This window comes from Nuphar pumila, chromosome 11 (genome assembly GCF_984573655.1).
Source record: "Nuphar pumila chromosome 11, dmNupPumi1.hap1.1, whole genome shotgun sequence".
NCBI classification, from domain to species: Eukaryota; Viridiplantae; Streptophyta; class Magnoliopsida; order Nymphaeales; family Nymphaeaceae; genus Nuphar; species Nuphar pumila.
The window spans coordinates 19,786,213-19,810,982 of NC_143259.1; the positions used below are offsets into that span (position 1 = coordinate 19,786,213).

The 24,770-nt window shown below is 35.0% G+C and overlaps 1 protein-coding gene across 2 annotated transcripts in view; it reads left to right on the forward strand.

Annotated features, from left to right (window-relative positions):
• LOC149822154 (uncharacterized) overlaps positions 1–24,770 on the forward strand; it is a 68,340-nt gene that overhangs the window by 35,632 nt on the left and 7,938 nt on the right. For both annotated transcript variants that reach the window (XM_089980138.1, XM_089980139.1), the window contains exons 4-7: positions 4,386–4,501; positions 4,647–4,701; positions 12,019–12,139; positions 12,229–12,276. In XM_089980138.1, the coding sequence (XP_089836264.1) occupies positions 4,386–4,501; positions 4,647–4,701; positions 12,019–12,139; positions 12,229–12,276 (340 nt within the window). The remainder of the gene's footprint in view (positions 1–4,385; positions 4,502–4,646; positions 4,702–12,018; positions 12,140–12,228; positions 12,277–24,770) is intronic.

Sequence of the window (24,770 nt, forward strand, 5' to 3'; positions counted from 1 at the left end):
TTGGAAATAGAGGGTGTTGGAATTTTTAAAAATGATTTGTCAAAACATAACAACTTTTATATTCCGAAAATAAGACTTATACCAAAACTTCATCTTAATCTACTTTCTGTTTCTCAAATCTCGGATCATGGATGTGATGTCATTTTCTCATCAAGTAAATGTTTGGTGCAGGATCGCCAGTTCGGGAAATTGATTGGGGAAGGTTCTAGGCAAGGAGATCTCTATTATATGAATTTTCTTTGTATTCCAAAGGAATCATTTTGCAACACTGCCCAAACAAAAGACATACGGACTTGGCATCATAGACTTGGGCATCCAAATATAAGAAAATTAAATTTTGTACCTATTACCAAGAATCTTTGTAAAGATAATTTTGAATGCAAAGAATGTTTACTTGGTAAAATGACAGTCTTGCCTTATGGTCAAAGAACTTTTTACTCCTCAATGCCTTTTGAATTAGTTCATTCGGATGTATGGGGTCCTGCTCCTGTAGCCTCTAAAGGCGGATTCTCCTACTATGTTGTGTTTATTGATGACTTCACTAGATATTGTTGGATTTACTTTCTTAAGTATAAATCAGATGTATTTGCAACCTTCAAAACATTCCATAACATGATTAAAAATCAATTTGAAAGTAAACTCAAAATTCTCAAAACTGACTCTGGAGGAGAATACTTGTCAAATGAGTTTAAACAATTTTTAGAAAATGAAGGAATTTTACATCAAAGATCATGTCCTAGAACCCCACAACAAAATGGAGTTTCAGAAAGGAAACACAGACATATTATGGAGACTACAAGAACTCTTCTTATTGCTAAAAATGTTCCAAAAAATCTTAGTGTTGAAGCTGCATTAACCTCAGTATATCTTATAAATAGGATGCCTTCCAAAACTTTATCTAATGAAATTTCTTTTGAAAAATTATTCAAATATCAACCTGACTATCAAAGACTGAGAATCTTTGGTTGCAAATGTTATGTTTTGAATGATAAAGGAGATAAACTATCTTCTAAAGCTATTTCCTGTGCGTTTATTGGTTATTCAGAAACACAAAAAGGATTTAAATGTTATGATACCAAAAATGATAAACTTCTCATTTCAAAGAATGTTAATTTTGTTGAAAATGAAAGTGGATTTGAAGAAAACATGTCGGAAGACATAAACTCTGATTATTCTTTCTTGTTCAAACTATTGTCTAATGATGAAAATATTTATGTAGAACCTCTTATTGAAAATAGAACAATAGTTGAACCAATAGTATACACTAGAAGAAATCGAAATGCATTCAATGAAGGTGTAAATCAAAGTAATCATGAAGCATCAGAAATTCCTTCAGAACAAACCACTATTCGTAGATCAGAACGAACCTCAAGAATCCCAAATAAATTTGTGTCTTATGATTCATTATCTCCTAAACATAGAGCATGTCTTATAGCTATCCACTCATATTTTGAACCTTCATGTTACAATGAAGCAAAAAATTTACCTGAATGGATAAAAGCTATGCACATAGAATTAGAAGCTCTTAAAGATGCTAATACTTGGGAAATTCTGGATTTACCTATAGGAAAAAAGACAATAGGTTGTAGATGGGTTTTTAAAGTAAAAACCAAAAGTGATGGATCCTTGGAAAGGCATAAAGCCAGATTAGTTGCCAAAGGATATTCTCAAGAATACGGAGTAGATTACGAAGAAACTTTTGCTCCTGTTGCCAGGATGACCACTGTTCGAATGATTGTAGCTATTTTAGCTATTAAAAATTGGAATATATTTCAAATGGATGTTAAAAATGCATTTTTAAATGGGAATCTCAACGAGGAAGTATATATGGATATTCCACCTGGATTAATAATTCCTTCAGGTAAAGTGCTTAAATTAAAAAAGGCATTATATGGCCTCAAACAAGCACCTAAAGCTTGGTTTGATACTTTTAACAATGTTATTACAAGGTATGGTTTTAAACCATGCTATACTGATACATCTTTGTTTATCAAGAACTCTTCTGCTGGTATTATAATTTTACTTTTATATGTTGATGATATGTTAATTACAGGTAGTGACAAGGAGGGAATCAAGAAAGTAAAACAATTTTTGAAAAATTCTTTTGAAATGACAAATCTTGGGTTTCTAACATACTTTCTTGGTATAGAAGTTTCATACTCTAACCGAGGATACATATTGTCACAAACAAAGTTTGCTTCAGATATTATTGACAAGTCAGGACTTTCAGATGATAAAGTTGTTGATACTCCAGAGATTGTTGGAATGAAAATGCGAGCCGATGATGGAGTTCCTTTGGACAATCCAACTCCCTTCAGACAGCTAGTGGGATCTCTTATGTATTTAAGTATTACAAGACCAGATATAGCCCATGCTGTACATATAGCCAGTCAATTTCAACATGCTCCAACATCAGCTCATATGAGTGCAGTCATGAGAATTATTAAATACATCAGAGGCACTATAAATAAGGGAGTCTTTCTGTCCTCTTCTTCCTCCTTAGATCTTATTGCATATTCTGATGCTGATTGGGGAGGAGATCCAAATAACAGGCGCTCAACAACTGGTTTTTGTATATTTCTAGGTGAATCTTTGATTTCATGGAGGTGCAAGAAACAACAAAAGGTGTCATTATCATCTACAGAAGCTGAATATAGAGCAATGACAACTACTACTATGGAAGTCGTGTGACTCAAACAACTGATTTCAGATATGGGGATTCACCTTCAGAATCCTACAAGATTGTGCTGTGACAATAAGAGTTCGATATACATTACTCGAAATCATACATTTCATGAAAGAACTAAGCATATAGAGATGAATTGCCATTTTGTTCGTGAAGAATATTTGAAGAAGACTATTGATCTTTCCTATGTGACATCAGAATATCAACTTGCTGACTTCTTCACCAAGGCACTATGCTCACCAAGATTCAACTTTTTACTTGACAAACTTTCGGTGATTTCACCATAAGTTTGAGGGAGACTGTTAGAAAATGACATATATATGTATATACTTGAATATATATATATTTATATATATATATATATACATACTTTTCGTAATACAAGAGTATGTATATGTATATATATATATATGTATATAACTATATATTTAAAGTATATACTTATATTCTTGTAATACTTTTTTATTTATTTATTTTTGTAATTTTATTTCTTTCTTATTTTTTGTCTTTTTGTCAAACAGTCATAATTGACTAGAGCTGTTGGACTGTCAAAACAGCCAACAACCTTTTTGTCAGGTTCTGTCAAACAGTCAAAATGTTGACTGTTTGAATAGAGCTGTTGGGCTACTCCCAACGGCTCTAATTAGAGCTGTTGGGAGTAGCCCAACAGCTATCCCAACAGCTATTTTAATAGCTCCTCTCATGTAACCTCTCTATAAATAAGGGCATGCTGCCCATTGTAATTCATATACAAAGGTAGAGGGTTTTACCTCTTACATATTCAGATTCAAGTGCATTTATGCACTATTCTTATGTTTGTGCTGTGGAGCATTTTGTATGCTATTTTGGTTTACCATATTGGGTGAATGTATGTTTTGTCAAGTTGTTTGTAGACTTGATTGTGTGAAAGACTCTTTACACATACAAGCCTATAAGATGGGAAAAAACTCTAGAGAAAACTCTCAAATGCTTCTTAAAGCATTGAGGAATAACAAGGGAGTGAGGCTCTATTTATAGAGCCTCACTCCAACACATGGGAGGCAGTCCAGCTCTTTGGACTGCCTTCCAACAGTCATTATTATGACTGTTGTGCCCAACAGTCATAGATATCACTGTTGTGCTTAAACTGTTATTACAATGCTAAATTACATTTCAGTCCTTAGTGGACTGTACAATATGATAAAAGACAAAAATACCCTTATCGGGTATTTGAATACAATTTTATTTTTAACAAAGGACTCACTTCAATGTTTAAGGCACATGATTCACTCTCTGGTTTTAGCTTTCGTTAAGAGCAACAGTTAGTCCTGTCATCTTCATTTGAAACTTGTGGGTAGCCAATTGTGCTTTTACAGGGGAAAGGCATCACATTGCAATTTATACTTTCCAAAACCCTTCTAAAATAATTGTTAAGAGTAGTGGATGTTGCAGAAGGCAGAAATCTTCTAATTGCTCTGTGGACCGACAAATAACTAGATGCTTCAAAATTTTATGATTAGATATTAGACTCTCTTGACAAAGTTTCATTGCAGCTTTAGTATGTCCATGATTTGATGGACTGTGAAACAATCGGAGGATAAGAACTGAGACCAACTGCATATCTGCAGACATGCTACAAGATACACGCACATCCAAAAATATACATGGCAAGGCAAATTCTGAAGTTGTGTATGTTTTTACTGTCATGGGGTTATTGCAGGAAGCTTTGAGGGCTTTGTGGTCTGCTGCCTTTCCTGACGAAGAACTTCGTGATTTGATATCAGACCAATGGAAGAAAATGGGTTGGCAAGGCAAAGATCCATCGACAGATTTTAGGTACTTCAGCATTGTGTGATGAACTATCTGGTTGTTTTCCATTTCGCAGGTTTCACTGTTTCTGTTTCTATTTATCCATTTACTTTCTGATAATATTTCTCAAGCTATTATGTTCTTGTCTAACTATGCTGATTTAATCCTGTAGGGGTGGTGGATTTATATCTTTGGAAAATCTATTATTCTTTGCAAAGACTTTTTCGGTATATTTCTTTTAGACTTCCTTTTCTCTTTTCATCACTGTACAACTGCCTCTTATATGTATATTATATATGTACATGTATCTACATACATGTGTAGTATAAATTGTTGTATATATGCTTATTAATCTAAGATTTATCAGCGATGAAAGATGATTCTTTCGTGTCATCCATCACTTTTCCCATTGAATATCTTATCTATTGCTGAACGAGAGTTTTTGATGTGTGGGAACTTCAGGTATACAATGTCTGAGTGTGTCTCTTGATGCAAATTTAGTGTGTTGTAATGACACAAGCAAAAATAAAAAAACAATATGCTCAAGCACAAATACAAGTCCCACAAGGGACAATACAAATGCCAAAGGCAATACACAAACACACAAGTGCATACAATGGCTACAAAGAGCCTAAATGTGCACAAGCACAAGTCTACAAAGGGGCAAAACATAAACCAACAAATGGCACATACATAAAATCACAAGAGACACTAATAAACACAAAAACATAAAAATAATGCTTTTATTGATGTAGAATGCTTAGGAAAAACATTAATTCTAATGGGACAAGAGATCCCTATTTATATACAAACAAGAGAGGGCCAAGAGGACCCATATAGATAGTTGTTGGGAAATGCTCCAACAGCTAAAAATATAGCTGTTGGAGATTTCCAACTTCACTAAAAGCAAAAACTGAATATAGTTGGAGATTCCCAACAGCTATATTGACTTAAAAGACAAAACTGCCATTTACAAAAGTGTAAAGGACACAATAAAAATAAAATAAAAAAGAGTTCAGTTTTGTCCCTAAGGGGCAGTGCCTATTACATGTACGAAATTACTACAATACCCCTAAAGGGTACTACCTATTACAAAGGAAAGAAAAATAGTTTAAAATGATATAATATATACATATACACTCATACACGAATATATACACTCATATATATATATATATATCATAGTCACAAATACCAGTATCGGCTATATCTCAGCGTGGCTATTTCTCATGATATTATCGGTTCGGTGATAAATCTTGAAAAAATATCGAGAAAATCTTGGGACTTAAAAAATAAAAAAATAACAAAAATAAGTAAGAAAATTTCATGTTTAGACAAAAAATCATATAAATAATAAAAAATATGTAAAAGAAAGAAGAAAAACATATTTAAAATGTAAAAAATAAATAAAAAGTAAAACTAATTGATAACATCGCGATAATATCACGATATATATAAATTTTTGATAATTTTGAAAATATTGTGATATTATACCTTTAATATTGTTTTTCCATCATATTGCGATAATATCACGATATTTCCAAAATATCGCCCATATCTGTGACTATTATATATATATATATATATATATATATATACCCCCTTAAACTTCCAGTGTGACTACTGAAAGTTTGAGAATACAAAACAAAAGGAAGGATCCAAGTCTTCATTGATAATCTTCATTAAATGCCTTCATCGGCTATCTCTATATTCATGATATGATGTATCAGAAACAAAATTTCTTTCTCAACCTATATCTTTAAGAACCTACAGAGAAAACAAAACAAAGGTTCCAACTGCACAAAAGAAGATACAACAACAACAACTACGCCTTCATCCCAAAACCATTGGGGTCGGCGATATGAACCAACAAAGAAAATCATTATGGGTCTTCCACATGAATCCTTCTCCTCCATTCATTTCTATCCAATGCCATGTCCTCGGTGAGGTTCAAAGCATTCATATCCTTTCTTATCACCTCCATCCATGTCTTTCTAGGCCTACCCTGACCTCTTTTAACTAATATATTTTCCCATTTCTCCATCCTTCTAACTGGAGCATCATTAGGCCTTCGTCGAATATGTCCAAACCACCGTAAACGATTCTCTCTCATCTTATTTTCAATGGGTGCAACGCCTACCTTCTTACGTATCTCCTCGTTCCGAATCTTATCTTTTATTGTATTTCCACACATCCATCTCAGCATACGCATCTCAGCTACACTCATTTTTTGAATATGATGTCTCTTGGCAGCCCAACATTCCGTACTATATAGTAAAGCGGGCCTAATAGTCGTCCTATAAAACTTTTCCTTCAACCGCAATGGCATTCTACGATCGCACAACACTCCAGTTGCACTCTTCCATTTCATCCACCCAACCTTTATCCTATGATTTACATCTCCACCAATTTCTCCATACTTTTGAATGATAGATCCCAAATATTTGAAAGAATCATCCACCGGTATTTCGTGCTCACCAAGCTTCACTACACTCCCATCACTACTTCGTTGCTTACTAAATCGACATTCCATGTATTTTTTCTTACTCTTACTCAACTTAAAACCTCTTGCTTCCAATGTCTGTCTCCATAATTCTAACTTAGCATTAACCCCAGCTCTAGACTCATCAATCAAAACCATATCATCAGCAAACAACATACACCACGACACATTTTCTTGAATTGATCTCGTAAGCTCATCAATCACTATAGCAAATAGGAAAGGGCTTAAAGCAGATCCTTGATGTAACTAAATAGATTTAAAAGAAAACGTTTTAACACAATAGTTAAAAATAAGTCATATGTTATATGTATATAGTTTCAAAACAAACATATTTTGAACAATATATATATATATATATATATATATATATATATATATATATATATATATATATATATATATATATATATGGAGAGAGGATGGTTAAACTCCATAACAAAACACAAAGGTACTATAAAGTTAAACTAAACAATTTTAAAAGTGAGTAAGATATATACCTTCATCAATAACTTAAAATTTTTAGAAATAGTAGCAACAATTCAAGCAAGATACAATAGCCATTAAGATAGACACAAGGAATATACTTCAAAATCATTTTTTTAAGAATTTCTCATTTAGACAATCATAACCATAAAAACAACATATTTTCTTAAGGAAATATAAATTCTAAACATAGTGAATTTTTTATCACTAAAGTTCAAAAGACAAGCACATATTAGACATAAAATATCAATAAGATATAAACAATTTTGCAATAATGTCCCAAAGGCTTAGGTAAACATTTGAAATAAAGATACAACTCATTAATTATACTAAGCAAAACACATGTATATTAAATGTAAGAGCTCAAAGGAGCTCACAAAAAGGAAAGAATTAATTAAATTCATACAAAAAAATGTAAGATAATCATCATGGAACAAATCTAAATATCCTCAACATATATATCCAACATGCAATTAGAGCATATTTAATGCACATAATAATGCATGATAACCCAATAAGGTTCATGTATACGAGTCACAAAAGTCACTCACACAACCCAAATATAGGTTCAAGCACAAAAGTCACTAAGGACCAAGAGGACACACATAAAAATAATAATTTTATTGAGAGAATGCACACAAAATGCATGTAAAATTTTCATACAAGGACAAACATGCAGCGAAAAAGATTAGGAAATACATAAAGAGATTTTAAAAATCCCGTGTACAATAAATCATAACAAGATAAATGATATTTCCAAATCTGAACAATAATTTGCTCACGACAAGCAATCACCTCTTTGACCTCCAACTCAACATCATCAAAATTCAAGTGTATCAGTGTATTAGACAAGATATCAAACACAAATGTCAGCAATAACCAAACCAATGACCATGCATCAACAATACTGGCTATCTAAATTGACAATAAATACCAGCTATAACCATAAGAGGTGCACATCCCTCACCTCACAGATGATTGTAAAACTGCAATCAATACTATCAGCTACAACGGGTGCACATAACTCACTAGAACCATAGTTGTAAAACTGATAAACAAAATCTCTTATCCAAAGAAAAAAAATACTCAAATAAGAAGGGAGAGTAGAGAAAACAAAATAGACAAAAACACTGTAATAAAGACAAACTGATGCCAATAAGCAAGAAGATTTGAAAACAATATTCAAATTAAAGTAATAAATTTTGCAATATTATGAGATTAATCCATAATAACCAATATAATCACGAGCAAATAACAATTGAACCATCACTAACAAAGATCGATACAAACATCTAATACACAATAAAGGCCAAATAAGGAATTAAGTGATACAACTCACTTATAAAACCAGAGGTCAATCAACTGTCAGTTGGAGCCAAGGATAGAGGTGTACACATAGCTCACCCTAACAACTAACTCTGGCTCCACAACACCGAGTCCAAATAAGCAATTTAATGATACAATTTTCTCGTATAACCAGAGGTCAATCAACTGTCAGTTAGAGCCAAAACAAGTGTCAATACAATGCTCATAAACTTGGCAATCTATACTGACAAGAAGATAGAGGTGCACACATAACTCACCCCAATAACTAACTTTGGCTCAACAACACCGAGGTGCACATATCACCTCGAAAAGGCCAAACAATAGTAATGGATGTATTGAAATAGAAAGGTGATGGACTAAGCCAAACAAAGAGGCAAGGAGGAAAATCTTGAAAGACACATTCGAAGAATAAAGGAGACGAGAATCGATTTGACAAAAAATTTGAAAAAATTTAAATCAAGTAAATTAACAAGAGTTTGAATCCTCAAATAAGTTTTAGTAAAAAAATATGCACTTCATGCAATCATATGACAAGATAAAATGTCCACCAATGAAAGTCTTCAATTACGAACAAGCATGTCCACCAATAGATACAAAATGGACAAGTACAAAAGTGAACCATGAAGGAGACACTTACAACACCTAGAAAGAGCATACACAAAGAAGGCTCTCATAATTCACAAAATATTATTTTATTAATACCAAGTATGCAAGAAACATAATGCTTAAATCTCATGCAAAAACATGTAAGAGCCTTGAGACTAGGATATAACACAATCACTAGGCGCAAATGCCACTAAGGTCTCCAAAGAGAGTCCTCAGACAAAAAAATCTTTTCAATAAATAATTTTATTAATGATTATGATACACTAAGCATGTAGGACACAAATCATTCAAGTGCAAATAAATGCACTCACAATAAACACCTCACAAGACGCAAGAACACAAGCCATAAATAGGCACAACCACAAGGGCCAAGAGAACAACACATGCATAAATAAAAGCATTGTAATAAGTAAAGAGCAATATGTAACGACCCCAACCGACTCTCATAAAAATAGTGGATTTTTTTTTAAAACAATTGCGAAAACTAATCCAAAGATCCGGGGCCTCACATATTTAATATACTAAACAACAAACCAGATTGTGCATTGAATCAATAAAGAAAAAATCAAACTTTATTAATTCAATAAATAATGTCAAATAGACTAAGATAAAAAATCATCTATATCATGAATGAGCCACTCTGTCAGAGAACCAGAAACCAGTCACAGGGCTCACAGTCTCCAGCCGGCTAGTCAGGATATCACTGAGCATTTGATCCTGTAAAATAATTTTAAGAAAACAAGTAAGAATCAAAGTCCTTTGTACGAATTTCTCTAAAAATCAAAACAATAAAGGAAATAACATGAACCAAATTCATGCATAAAAACGAGTAAGAACCAAAATCCTTCGTACCGAATAAATGTGGGTAGTGGTTACACATATCGGCCTCGAGATCCCAAGTGCACTCATCCAGTCTGCGATGCTACCAACACATCTTCACGAACGAGATCATCCTACTACAAAGTGTTCTCTCTTGGCGATCCACAATCTCCACCGACCTCTCCTTTAGCGTCAAGTCAGGTTGTACCTCGGCCGCCTCATAGTGGATCACGTGTGAAGGGTCAGGCACATACTTCCTCAACATCGAGACGTGAAAACTATATACAAACAAGAGGGCCAAGAGGACACATATAGCTCCAACAACTAATAATATAGCTGTTGGAGATTTTCAGCAAATATACTCACTAAAAGACAAAACTAAATATAGCTTTTGGAGATTCCCAACAGCTATATTGACTTAAAAGACAAAACTGCCATTTACAAAAGTGTAAAGGACAAAATAAAAATAAAATAAAAAAGAGGCCAGTTTTGTCCCTAAAGGGCAGACCCTATTACATGTACAAAATTACCATTATGCCCCTAATGGATAGAGCCTATTACATGTACAAAATTACCACAATACCCTTAAAGGTTATTACCTATTACAAAGGAAAGAAAAACAGTTTAAAATTATATAATATATACATATACACTCATATACGAATATATACACTCATATATATATATATATATATATATATATATATATATATATATATATATTAACATGTGTATGTCTCTTGATGCAAATTTAGGATATATAAATTTTTATATTTTTAAATAGAAGGCAAACGCTGAATTTATATAAACATGAGACAACCAATGACAAAATACTCTTATGCTCTTATCAACATCCAAATAGGTTTATTACTTCCATGTGCAACTTTTTTTTTGCCACCTCATCAATCATTTACGAATGGGAAAACCATCTTAACATTAGAACCAGGCTTGTGATAGTCTAATGACAGTGTGAGGAGATTGTTCTTGGAAGTGTCCTTTTTTTAAGCTTATGTTAGCTACTAACTGAAGTATAATGTATGACATTGTGTAGTTAGCCTGCCCGATCATGAACATCCTAATCCATGGTAACTAACACTTTCCAGTTGTTTTGTTTCCTATGAGCCAATAGCATCTTGAATCTGGATCAGTTACAAAGTGGCCTCAACTTTTAGCAGGGGATGATTATGATTGGTAGTTAGTTTAACCAAAACAAATCTGATTTCTACTTGATAGAAAAAGACCTTTAAACCACCAAACTGAGCTAATATGATTGCCTGGTTCTTGCTGTATGGTCCAACTGCTTTCTTAGGTTCCAATCCACAGCTGGTTCCACCTCAAGGTCCTGTATCTGCAAGAAGTAGAGTCTCACATGACATGCTGGAGACTAGTTCATACTAATAGGAATTTGGACCAACTAAAGCCTGAAACTGAATGGATTGATATCTTGTGACAGCATTACACCTAGGTCCTGTCCAAATTGCCCAATACCTTGGTTTTGTGAAAATAAAATTATTTATCTTGCATTCCTTTTGTAGAGCATGATTCTAAAATTGAGGGATTCATTCTTAGGTTAATTTTTATTATTTCTTAGATACTTTGGTGTGCTTCTGGGGGTTACATATGATTGCATTTCTCTAGCTGTTTGCAGTTTTTAATACTCAGATTTTCATTTATGCTGCCTGCATATTCTGATTGTAATGGAGAACCAGATGTTGACAAAAAATTATAAAGTATTGGTTGTTAGGTTCCTTTAAGTTTATTCAGTGCTGCTGACTGATAGTAGTTGTGATCAATAACTCCCATGCAGAAATCTTTCCAAGACCTTCTTCGGAAGCAGGAAGGCGACCGAGCCATGTGGGAGTACCCATTTGCAGTAGCTGGTGTGAACATTACATTCATGCTGATTCAGATGCTTGACCTCCTATCTGGTCTGCATTTCACATTATTTTGTTCTTTTTTCTTCAGCGAGTTTCTTAATGTTGAAGTTACTAATGCAGCGTCATTTGGTAATTTGCAGTCAAACCACAGACTCTGCTGGGAGCAATCTTTGTAAAATTACTGGCAGGTGTGTATGTGAAAAGTGGATTGATGCATGGAAATTATAACAGTCTGTGATTCACTTGTCACAAAATAGCACGGAACCCGAGATAAGATAAACTAAAAATAACAACATAGATGAAATCCAAATGCATTGTAAAAATGCATTTGGCTAGATACAATAAGCCATGCAAATACAAGAGAAGAAACAAGATAAAAATAAATAAATATTTTATTGATGTGAAATAAACACAATAAAATATACAAGAAAAACCTCACTACAACACTCATGCACACACTCAATATACTGTAATGAAATGGTGGTCTTCAACAAATGCACAAATAACTCACAAACAAGTGTCTATTGGAGACACTACAAGCATGACCCTTGAAAGGGTATAAAAGGAAGAACACTTGAAAAATAAATAATACTTTATTCATGAACAAAATGCTTAAGAAGCATGGTACATTACATTGAAGGGGTTCACCCCTATATATACAAAAAAGTGGAAGAGAGCGGAGAGCTCATTTTGAGCTCTCCAAAAGAGACGTTGGATTCCAACGTCTCTTAATATAGCTGTTGGACTACAGTCCAACAACATTTATTATTATAGCTGTTGGACTATAGTCCAACAACATTTATTATAGCTGTTGGACTACAGTCCAACAGCTATTTGCACAGTCAAGTTCCATCAGGAACTTGACTGGATCAAATATCTAGTTTCTATTGAACTAGATGATAAAAAAGAAAATAAAGAAAAATAGAAAAATAAAAGAAAATATAATAATATTAAATAATATATATATATATATATATATATATATATATATATATATTACAGTTTACATTTTAACACTCCCCCTCAAACTTACGGTACAATGAGCGAAAGTTTGTCTAAGAGGAAGTGAAATCTGGGAGCAGCGAGAGGCTTGGTGAAGAAGTCTGCTAATTGATATTTTGATGTAACATATGGCAGATCAATGGTTCCATGTAAGTATTCATCTCTGACATAGTGACAGTCCATCTCAATGTGTTTAGTACGCTCATGGAATGTCCGGTTGCTTGAAATGTAGATCGCACTTTTGTTGTCACAACACATCTTTGAAGCTTGCGTTGCTTTAGCTCCCATATCCGCTAGCAATCGTCTGAGCCAAACAACCTCCATAGTGGTGGTTGCCATGGCTCTGTATTCAGCTTCGGTGGAGGAAAGAGAGACTTTTTGCTGCTTCTTGCACCTCCACGAAATTAAGGTTTCACCTAGGAACACACAAAAACCAGTAGTTGAGTGTCTATTATTGGGATCACCTCCCCAGTCAGCATCAGTATATGCAATTAAATTTAATGAAGATGAAGCAGACAAGAAGAGTCCTCGTGAAAGAGAGAATTTTAAGTATCTAATAATACACAAAATTGCTCCCATGTGCACGGAGGTGGGAGCATGCTGAAACTGACTGACTGTATGAACCGCATGAGTTATATCTGGCCTAGTAATGGAAAGATAAGAAAAAGCTCCAACAAGCTGTCTATAAGGAGTAGGATCATCAATTTTCATTTTAACATTGACAACTTCTGGAGTGTCTACTTTCTTATCATCTGTAATGCCAGACCTGGAAACGATATCAAGAGCAAATTTAGATTGAGATATCAAATACCCTCGAGGGGAATAAGCAACTTCAATGCCTAAAAAATATCTTAATAAACCTAAGTCAGTCATTTCAAAGTGAGTTTTAAGAAGAGATTTGATATTTGCAACTCCCTGTTTGTCGCCTCCGGTGATGATCATATCGTCCACATAGAGAAGAAGAATAATGATGTCTGCATCAGATTTCTTAACAAACAAAGCAGTGTCAGTTAAACAAGGTTGAAAACCAATATCAAGCATAACATGACTAAATCGGTCATACCAGGCTTTTGGAGCCTGTTTAAGACCATAAAGAGCTTTTTCTAGACGAAGAGCTTTACCCTTAGGGATACTAATACCAGGTGGGGCTTCCATGTATACTTCTTCAACGAGATTCCCATTTAGGAAAGCATTTTTGACATCTAATTGAAAGATAGGCCATGTTCTAATGGAGGCCAAGGCTATTAAAGTTCTAACAGTGGTCATACGGGCCACAGGAGCAAATGTTTCTTCATAATCGATATCATACTCTTGGGCATATCCTTTTGCTAATAAATGGGCCTTATATCTTTCCAGGGCCCCATCACTTTTGGTTTTGACTTTGTATACTCACCTACAACCTATAGGTTTCTTACCCGGAGGAATATCTTGTATCGTCCAAGTATTGGCCTTTTCTAGTGCATCCAATTCTATTTTCATGGCTTCTATCCATTCTATATGATTTTTTGCTTGAGAATAGGATGATGGTTCAACATATGATTGTATTAATGCAATGGCGGCCCTATACGTGGGTGAAAAAGATTCATAAGACACAAATTTTTCTGGAGGTTTAGAGATTCTAGACGTTCTTCTAGGTGAGACTTCAGAGTATTTTTGTAATGCACATGGAAGATTTTGCTCTCTACGTCTTGAATATTGTAGACTAACATCCCTATGGATTTGCTCTTCATTATCATCATTTTCAACAACAATAGGACTTTGATCATTGTCAAGGTCACATCCAACATCACATTCATTGGATTTTGAAGTTGGATAAATTAAAAACGAGTATTCAGTGACATCCTTGGATTTTTCAAATTCAAAGAAGCTTTCTTTTTCCAAAAAAGATATATTTCTTGACACATATAATTTGTCATTTTGAAAATCGAAACACCTGTAGCCTTTTTTATTATCAGCATATCCTAAAAAGGCACATGGGATTGCACGAGGAGAGAGTTTGTCATTTTTGTTGGTGAAAACAAAACATTTGCATCCAAAGACTCTTAATCTAGAATAATCTGGAGTTAAATTAACAAGTTTTTCTATTGGAGTTGTATTCTTTAATGAGGAAGATGGCATCCTATTAATGAGGTAGGTGGCAGTTAGGACTGCTTCAGCCCAAAAACTTTTTGGAACTTGATTTGCAATTAGCAATGTCCTATTAGTTTCCATAATGTGTCGATGTTTGCGTTCGGCTAGGCCATTCTGTTGTGGAGTGTGTGGACATGATCTTTGATGTGTAATACCATGTAAATTGAGATAGTCTTTGAATTCGTTGGACATAAATTCTCCCCCTGAATCAGTGCGAAAAACAGAAATATCATTTTGAAACTTATTTTTAACCATTTTATGAAATATTTGGAAGTTAGCAAAGACATCAGATTTATGTTTAAGAAAATAAATCCAAGTATGTCTAGAAAAGTCATCAACAAAAATGACATAATATGTATAACCACCTTTGGAAATAACTGGTGCGGGCCCCAAACATCCGAATGTATTAACTCAAGTGGTTGTGAGGAAACAAAAGTTCTACTAACAAATGGTAACCTTTTCATTTTGCCAAGAATGCAGTCTTTACAAGAAAATTTCAGAATTACAAAATTTTTCCAAACTTGGAAAATATTGAATTTTAGACATATGAGGATGGCCAAGCCTTTTGTGCCATAAATCCAATTCTAATTTCTGAATATTATAACAAAATGCATTCTTGGGTAATTCCAAAAAGTCCATGTAATAAAGTCCTCCTTCTCTATGGCCTTCCCTAATCAGCTTCCCTGACTGACGATCCTGTACCCAACAACCATGAGAAGTGAAGGAGATATTACATCCATAATCAGATATTTGCGAGACAGATAAGAGATTCAAATTAAGTTTAGGGATATATCTAACTTCTGGGATAAAAAATCTTTTGGATTTTTGAAGATTTTCAAAACATCCTATTCCTTTTACTTCAAGAGATGTGCCATCGGCTGTAAAAACCTTTGACACACTTGAGTTATTTTTAAGACATTCAGATAGACTATTAACATTTGGGGTCATATGAAAAGAAGCACCAGAATCTAAAAGCCAAGGAAAGTTACCTGGACCGGAGAAAGATGCAAGTGCCGCTCCAGATGAGGCTTCGGTTGAGGAGGATACCTCTTTGAGAAGAGGTTGAAGGATTTCCATCAGTTGAGCCATAGACACAGGTGCATCTTGATCTTTTGACTCAGATTCAACAGATGCAACTCTTTTTTCTTCTCTTCTTTTTAACTTTGGACATTGAAGCCTATAGTGCTCCGGTTCATGACAATGATGACAAATAACTTTTCTTTTATCAAAGTCGCCGTTTTGCCTTCCAAAATGAGGCGGCTTGTAAGTACGAGTATGATTCTCCGGTCTAGATACAGCTAAAACGGAGTCATCATCAACTTTTGGAGTACTTTTTCTAAGTTTATTTTCCTCCATAGTGAGCTCTTCTATAGTATCAACAATAGAAGGAATTTTTCCACGATGTAAAAGGGCCGATTTGGTGGATTCAAACTCCGGCCTTAGACCATTCACAAATTGATAGAAATGTTCCATATCGAGTTGCTTTTGGCGAAGCTCGATGTCTTCGGCACAATGCCATTTGGGCTCAAGAAGAGCCAACTCTTCCCAAAGTTCGGACAACTCATTATAATATTCTCGAATAGTTTTATCTTTTTGAGTCATTGTCCGAACTTTATCTTGTAAATTGCATACATGTGCAATATCTTTAAGGGAATACATGTTTTTGAGGTATTCCCAAGCCTTATCGGCATGCTCAAACTTAGCTAGACTAGAGCATTTTTTAATGTCTATGCTATTGATGAGCCATGACATAATTTTTGCATGCCCTATCCTCCATTCTTTCCATTTCTTTTCATAAGTGGCTAACGCCTTACTCTTCTCTTCTTCCGTTAGAGGAACCTCTTTATCACCCTCTTTCTTGGTAAAAGATAGTTTAGGTTCCAAATCGGAACCATCCACTATACCCCATAAACCTTTTCCCCAAATGTGGTGCTTCATAATTGAAGCCCACATTACATAGTTAGTATCATTTAGCTTCATAGGAATGATGGTGATCTTATCATTGTCATCCATCTTTTACAAGGGTAAGAGAGGAATAAATAGGAGGAGAGAGAGCGAAAAAATAAAAAGAAAAGAAAAAGAGTAGACAAAGGAATAAGAGAGGATACAAAACCAAAATTTTTTGTAGCACAAGTTCGCCTTTCTTCAAACAAATCTTCTTGAGCCAAGAACAAGGTGATGAAACACCTTTTGTAAATGTGGCACGGAAATCGAGGCAGAAGCACTTCAAGATCTAAGGATTTCGTAGCTCTGATACCATGTAATGAAATGGTGGTCTTCAACAAATGCACAAATAACTCACAAACAAGTGTCTATTGGAGACACTACAAGCATGACCCTTGAAAGGGTATAAAAGGAAGAACACTTGAAAAATAAATAATACTTTATTCATGAACAAAATGCTTAAGAAGCATGGTACATTACATTGAAGGGGTTCACCCCTATATATACAAAAAAGTGGAAGAGAGAGGAGAGCTCATTTTGAGCTCTCCAAAAGAGACGTTGGATTCCAACGTCTCTTAAGAGAAATAATCATCATGAGAGTTAGTAGCAATAATTTAAATCATAAATAGTAACAAAGAAGACACTAGAAAACTTAATTCAAAATATTTTAAAACTAATTAAGAAATATGATAATCCAATAAGTCAAACATCCATATCAACGTATCACCAAAGGTGGAAACAAAATACTAAATTACTATAGACTAAAAATATAATCACCTATCAATATAAATTATTGAGGGGCAAACATACTCATACAATATATCAATGACTTGGATAGACATTTCATTCTAATATATAAATGAACAACAACTATATCAAATTGTGAATAAGCAAACAACAAATGTATAAGAGCAATACTTCAATGTCTCAAAGAGATGCAAAGGCTCAAACAGATAACAATATAAATTTCAACAACAATAACAATATCAATAAATACATTCAATATATATCAACCTATGCAACCAAGGTACATTATAATGCATAAGAATGCTACAAGAGCATTAAAAAATAACCATTTCCCATATAAGAGCAAAAGGGCAGCAGAAAAGATTAAAAAATACATGAAAAGATTTTAAAAATCCTGTACAACAAATTTTAACATTATAAAAAAAGACATGATATTTGCAAATCCCGACAATAGTTTGGTCACCACAAGCAATCACCTCATTGATCTCCAACTCAACAACCTCAAAATCTCAATGTATTTGTGCATAGGATAAAAATTCAAAAACAAATGCGAGTTACATATCAGTGACCATGCACCAACGATACTGACTATCTAAACTAACAATAAGCACCAGTTATAACCACAATAGGTGCACACACCTCACCTCAAATGATTTTAAAACTTCACAGTCAAATACAACGGGTGCACATAACTCACCACACACATGGTTGTAAAACTGATAAACAAGATCCCTTGTCCAAAGAAAAAGTCACTCATATAAAAGGAGAGTGAAAAAACAAGAGATATAAAAATGTAATGAAAACAAACTAATGTCAACAAAAATAAGCAAGAAAATTTGAAAAAATATTCAAATAACAGCAAGAGAAATAAATTTTGCAATATTATGAGATTTAATCCATAGGGACCAATATAGTCATAAGCAATTAACAGTTTAGCCATCACAGTTAAAGATCAATACAAACATCCAACATAATAACGATGTCCAAATGAGCAAATGAGTGATACAACACACTCTCATAACCAGAGATCAAACAACCGATAGTTATAGCCAAACTGAGTGCCAACATGACACTCATAAACCGATAATCTAAATTGACAAAACGAGGTACACGCAAGTCACCTCCAACAATCAAACATCTCTGGCTCCACTACAATGAGGTGTACACAACTCATCTCAAAAGGCCAAAGGAAAGAGATGATACATCAAAGGAAATATTGTGATGGACTAAACCAAAGCCAAAAGAAGACAACAAGAAAACCCCGAAAATAACTTTCCAAAAAGAGGTTATAAACAAGAGCCAATTTGAAACACAAGATCTCAAATCAAAATCAACAAAGGAAGTTTGAAACCTCAAATAAAAACAAGATGACAAGATGCAAGTCACTAAAAAACTCATGAGAGTCCATATATAAGACATCCATAAATCACACAATTATATGCATCAAAATTTCAAAAGACATAAAGCCTTATAAGGAATGCAATGAGAGGGAAATTCAAGAGGGAAATGACCAATAATGAAATAATCGCAATGCCACTAGGGCAATGGAAGCACTCAAGTCATGAACATAAGCACAAGAGTGTACAAAAGAGCCAACAAGGACACAAATAAAACCATATTTAAAATATTAATTAATTCTCACAAATACACAAAGAATATTCACATTCAAGACCATTTAATGAAGTGAGGGATACTATTCAAGACCACTAAGGTCACAAACACAAGCCTATAAGGAAAGAGAACACAAACCATAAAGGGTCAGAGAGCACACTTAACAAATATTATTTTATTAAGTTCCCATTAATGCTCAAAGAATGCATAAAGATAGACATTATAATATCCAAAGAACAATATGATTGTATAGCTCTAATACATGTTAAGATACAAGCAAAAGTGCTTAATACACAATACAAGAGCATGTATTACAAATCTAACCAAGGTAAGAATATGAACATGTCATGTATGAAGAGAACATATCAAAATCTTATAAAATGCTCATGCATGAAAATATCATCATGCATATACAAAAAAACACAACAATATACATTATCAAATAAGACTACTAAGCATTTCAAACAAAAGATAATTTCAAAGTATGCAATATGCGTCCATAGAAATTCCACAAGTTTCTAAGTCATGCTCACAAGGATTTGCTTCAACAAAAGATCACGGCCCTCAAAACAAAAAGACATGAATTTGACATAAAGACATGCTTTGACATTTATAATCACGAGGTACTTTAATAAAGCATCTAAGTGCTACAAACATATGCTCAAGAATACTAGATCACACACGTAAACATTAAATAAAAGCACACAAGGTTGTAAGTATCGTATCCTTACCCATATCAGTTGGGTCCAAAATAAGATATGTATCGTAAAAAATAATAATTTTTTAATATTTTTTTTAAAAATTCAAAAAAAAAATCATGAAATATCAGAACAATTATAAAAAATTATAAAAAAATCATAACACATGAAACAATGATGAATTACACAAAATACAACCATAAGATCACATATGAAGCATTTATGTCCCTATGAGCTACATAAGACATCATCAAACATTAACTATCTCACAAGAATAATGCAAAATATTAAATATCTTGCAATTAAGAATATTCCATAAGACTCATACTTTCATATTACATAAATAAAAATATTATGACAATAGTTTCACTCAATTTTCAATCGGTTTCCACTCATTATTTGAGTGCCCCATTGCCATGTCAGATCATATGATACCATCTTTGTTGGAGTGTGGAACCTGATTTCTACCTTGATATAAATTCCTAATTTTCACGTATTCAATAGAGATTTTTGGATGGTAGTTTTGTAATTTTACTCATAATAGAGATTTTTTATCTTAATCTACTTCCTTGAGTGGAAAAAATGGTGGAAATACACTCTTACTAGAGCAAACCGCAAAAGCCCTCTCCCTTTCACGCAGATTGGCTCCAAATCGCTCTCACGACTCCTAGAGTGAGTGGATACCCCTCTAATAGCCTCTATACAAATGAGAGAGTCGGCCCTCAAGAGGTCTTTAAAAAAATTACGATTCAACCCTTTTTAAAGTGGGCCGAAGTTGTATCACATGATACAATATGATACAAGGTTATATCGTAGGATACATACGATACACACTCGTATCACAATACGTGTGTATCGTATCGTTATTTCCTGTAGTAACGATACATATCGTACAATACAGTACGATACTTACAACATTCAATCACACATATATAAATATCATTTCATAAAATTAAATAAATATTATAAATTTTATAAAAATATTTGATAAAATTTTTAAATTTGCACAAATATGAATGCAATTAAATCCGACAATAAATTTGAAAAACATTTAAAAGTTTTAAAGATAACCCCATATACCAAAGAGAATTTAAATAGCTCAATCATTTGCTAACTAACAAGCATAAAATAAAAGAACTTTAAAAAATAAAAAAATAAAAATAAAAAATAAAATTTAAAATTTAAAATTTAAAAGATAAGAAAAATAAGTGTTTTTTCATGCATAATGCATGAGATAGACAACTCAAGTAAAAATAACCATATATATAAAGATTTAAGATACACACCGGATCAAGATCTCCCTTGAATCCAAGCCATACATCTATCATGATTCTTTTACTAACATGAACTCGAACCAAAGAGTCCCAAGACCCAAAGAAGCAAAATACCAAGAAAATTTTCTTGGCTTTGATACCATGTCACAAAATCGAGACACAAGAAACTAAAAATAACAACATACCAATAATAGTAAGCCACGCAAATACAAGAGAAGAAACAAGATATAAAAAAATAAATATTTTATTGATGTGAAATAAACACAAAAAATAGACAAGAAAAACCTCATTATAACACTCATGCACACACTCGATATACATCCATCCCCTCTCACATTCACTTACATTAGGCACAATCCTCAGGGCTAGTTTTAGTCAACCTAAATTGATAAAAAACAAAGAACAAAAATAAATACAAAAATCAGTCATTTAAATAATGTTTGAAAAATACATGCATCAAATGAGAAATACCTAATCTACCCCTATTAAGTCTACTTACACTACTAAGGACAAAAACCAGTAGGTATACCAAAAGTATACCTTAAGTACAGAAGAAAGAATACAAAAGAATAAAAGTATACCTAAATATACTTACTACAAATACAATGTAACGCCCCAAAATTTCGACTTGTGATTTCGAAAACATTATCGAAAAACCTTTCAAAGATTTAAAGTTTTTACTTTTAAAAACAACAGCGGAAGACATTTAGAAAGGAGCACAAGTCAACAATCCTGGGTACGTTAGCTGAAAAACCATCACTCACATGAACAACACTTAAAGGAATTGAGAAAATAAGGCAATAGATTAAAAATCTGCAGTTTATTACATAATGAACATTTTTCCAAAGTTCCATAATCTAAAGAAAAACTCTAAAACTTAGAGCCAAGCTGCCAGCAGAAAGAAGATAAATCTTGAGCCATATTGCACCACGCCATCGGCCGCCTGTGAAGTCCTACTCACCTGCCCATGAAATGGGTCAGTTTCATAACAAACCAGTAGGTGCACGAATAGATAAGTAGAATGAACATAAAGCAGGACATTCAAGAGATACACAGTTATTATATTAAAACAATCAATACAATTGTAATCTATCCTAACAAGTGTAATATGTGCAAAGAGCTATTGTTTGAAGCATTTCAAGCAGTGTAAGTCTCAATCATCTACAACTATTCAAACAAATATTCTTTAAGTTCTGATATTAACTGGCCTGTGGGTCGCACAGACGCGGAACGTAGAAACAACCGAGACCGATTCAGGGGGTTTATTATGTCAGGTGTTTTCATTAACCCGGATGGCTGACTGAGTCCGCTCCTAAGGGGACGGTCAGTAACCAAGAGAGTAAATCCTCAAAGGCATTCGTGGCCCATGGATGCATCCACTTCTGCAGAAGTACCTGGGAGTTACCACCTAGGATAATTTATGGTAATCCCAATTCCCCTAACTCCGATGACTGGGGAAGCCGAGTCTTTTGCCCGTGGGGTGGTTGTTAACAACCTGTCCATCGGAGTTTTTGTACCATCCATCATCTCCCTTGATGAACCGTGAAGGTCGAATGGGTACGACGGAGGTTTCTTAACCGCCGCCCCATTCTACATGCTCTGGTCTATTAGACCCACTCGAGCATCTTGCCTCTGAAGGCGAGTTGTCACCATTTATGTGATCTCAGCATTGTGCTAAATGCACGCATCGAGGTTGCTACAACCTCATCATTCAACCATCGTAATACACATAGGACGTACTTGTTTAAAAGTACGATCGTACCTACCTAGAGGTACGACTACGATGAGAGGGCAACATATAATGTTTTATGATTCTTTTGGTTCATACATGACATGTATTGCTCTTTGAGCAATTGGCCTGTGGAGGCCGACATTATCACATCTACATCAATAAAGTGTTGATTTCCCACTTCAAGGTACTCCATAACCTCAAATTTATATCGTACCTGTCTTAAGGTTCGGTTACAAACTTACAATAGCAATTGCAGTGGGTTTCTCTCCAGAAATGAGTCTATTCACAAAGTTTACATTAAGTATGCAATTTCAAAAGAATAAGCATGCAGAACAGAAAATCACAAGTTAAGTAATCCTACAGGTAAGCAGGTATGCCAATTAAACTACTTGATTCTCTCTAGAATGAGTCTACCCAAAGAATTTACATTAAGCATGCAATTTCAAAAGAATTCGAACGAGGAAAACACTGATCAGACAATCATAAGTTAAATACTTCTCTAGATAAGCAGGTATGTAGAAGAACTATTCTATCTCAGAAGTCTTATTTTATTTCATTCATCCAAAATCCTCGTGCGACTTTCCCCTACCTCGGGATGTCGTGCAGCTGCGTGCGTCTACGGGTGTAGATGACACGAGACTCAGGCCGTGGAGCCAGAGCGGGGGTTCGATGCGAAGTCTGCAAAAGTGTGAGTATACAACGCTACATTAATTATCATGCGAAGAATAGAAAGTCAGGCCGTCGATCGAAAAAGCGAGGCAACAGGGGTGTGCCCCTGGCGGCCAAAATCAGGAAAGCGACAACAACGGGGCGACAGGGGCTGAGCCCCTGTCGAAAGCACTGAGGCGGCAGGGAGCCAGCCCCTGCCGACAGCAATGAGGCGGTAGGGAGCCAGCCCCTGCCGACAGCCACGAGACGGCAGGGGGCCAGCCCCTGCTGAGAGCATCGAAGCAGCAGGGGCTGAGCCCCTTTTGACAACATTGAAGCGGCAGGGGCTGAGCCCCTGCCGACAGCCACGAGACGGCAGGGGGCCAGCCCCTGCCGACAACATCGAAGCGGCAGAGGCTGAGCCCCTGCCGACATCAACAAGGTGGCAGGGGCCAACCCCTGCCGACAGTCGAGAGGCGGCAGAGGCCAACCCCTGCCGACAGAGAGAGAGAGATCGGGACGGGGGTGACAGGGGGCAACCGACCTCCCGTTGGTTTCCCTATCACCCACAGGGGAGAGGGGGTTGTCGCAGGGGTCATTGGTCCCCTGTCGGCACTCCGGCGAACCGCTAGAGAGAAAAGGGGACGACATGGGCCCATAGGCCACCTGTCGGGCCCCTGATGGGCACAGGGGAGGTGGGAGGCCGCGGCAGTGGTCGTGCGCCGCCTGCAGGCCTCCCGACGAGGTGACAGAAAGGGGGGGTTAAAGAGGGAGGATTAGAGGGCGTACCTGGGAGGAGAATCGCCGGCGTCGTCGGTCAGCAGCGTGCGCAGGGAAGGAGGAGAGGGCCGGCGCAAGGGGAGCGAAGAGCTTCGAGAGGGAGGAGGAGAGGGTGG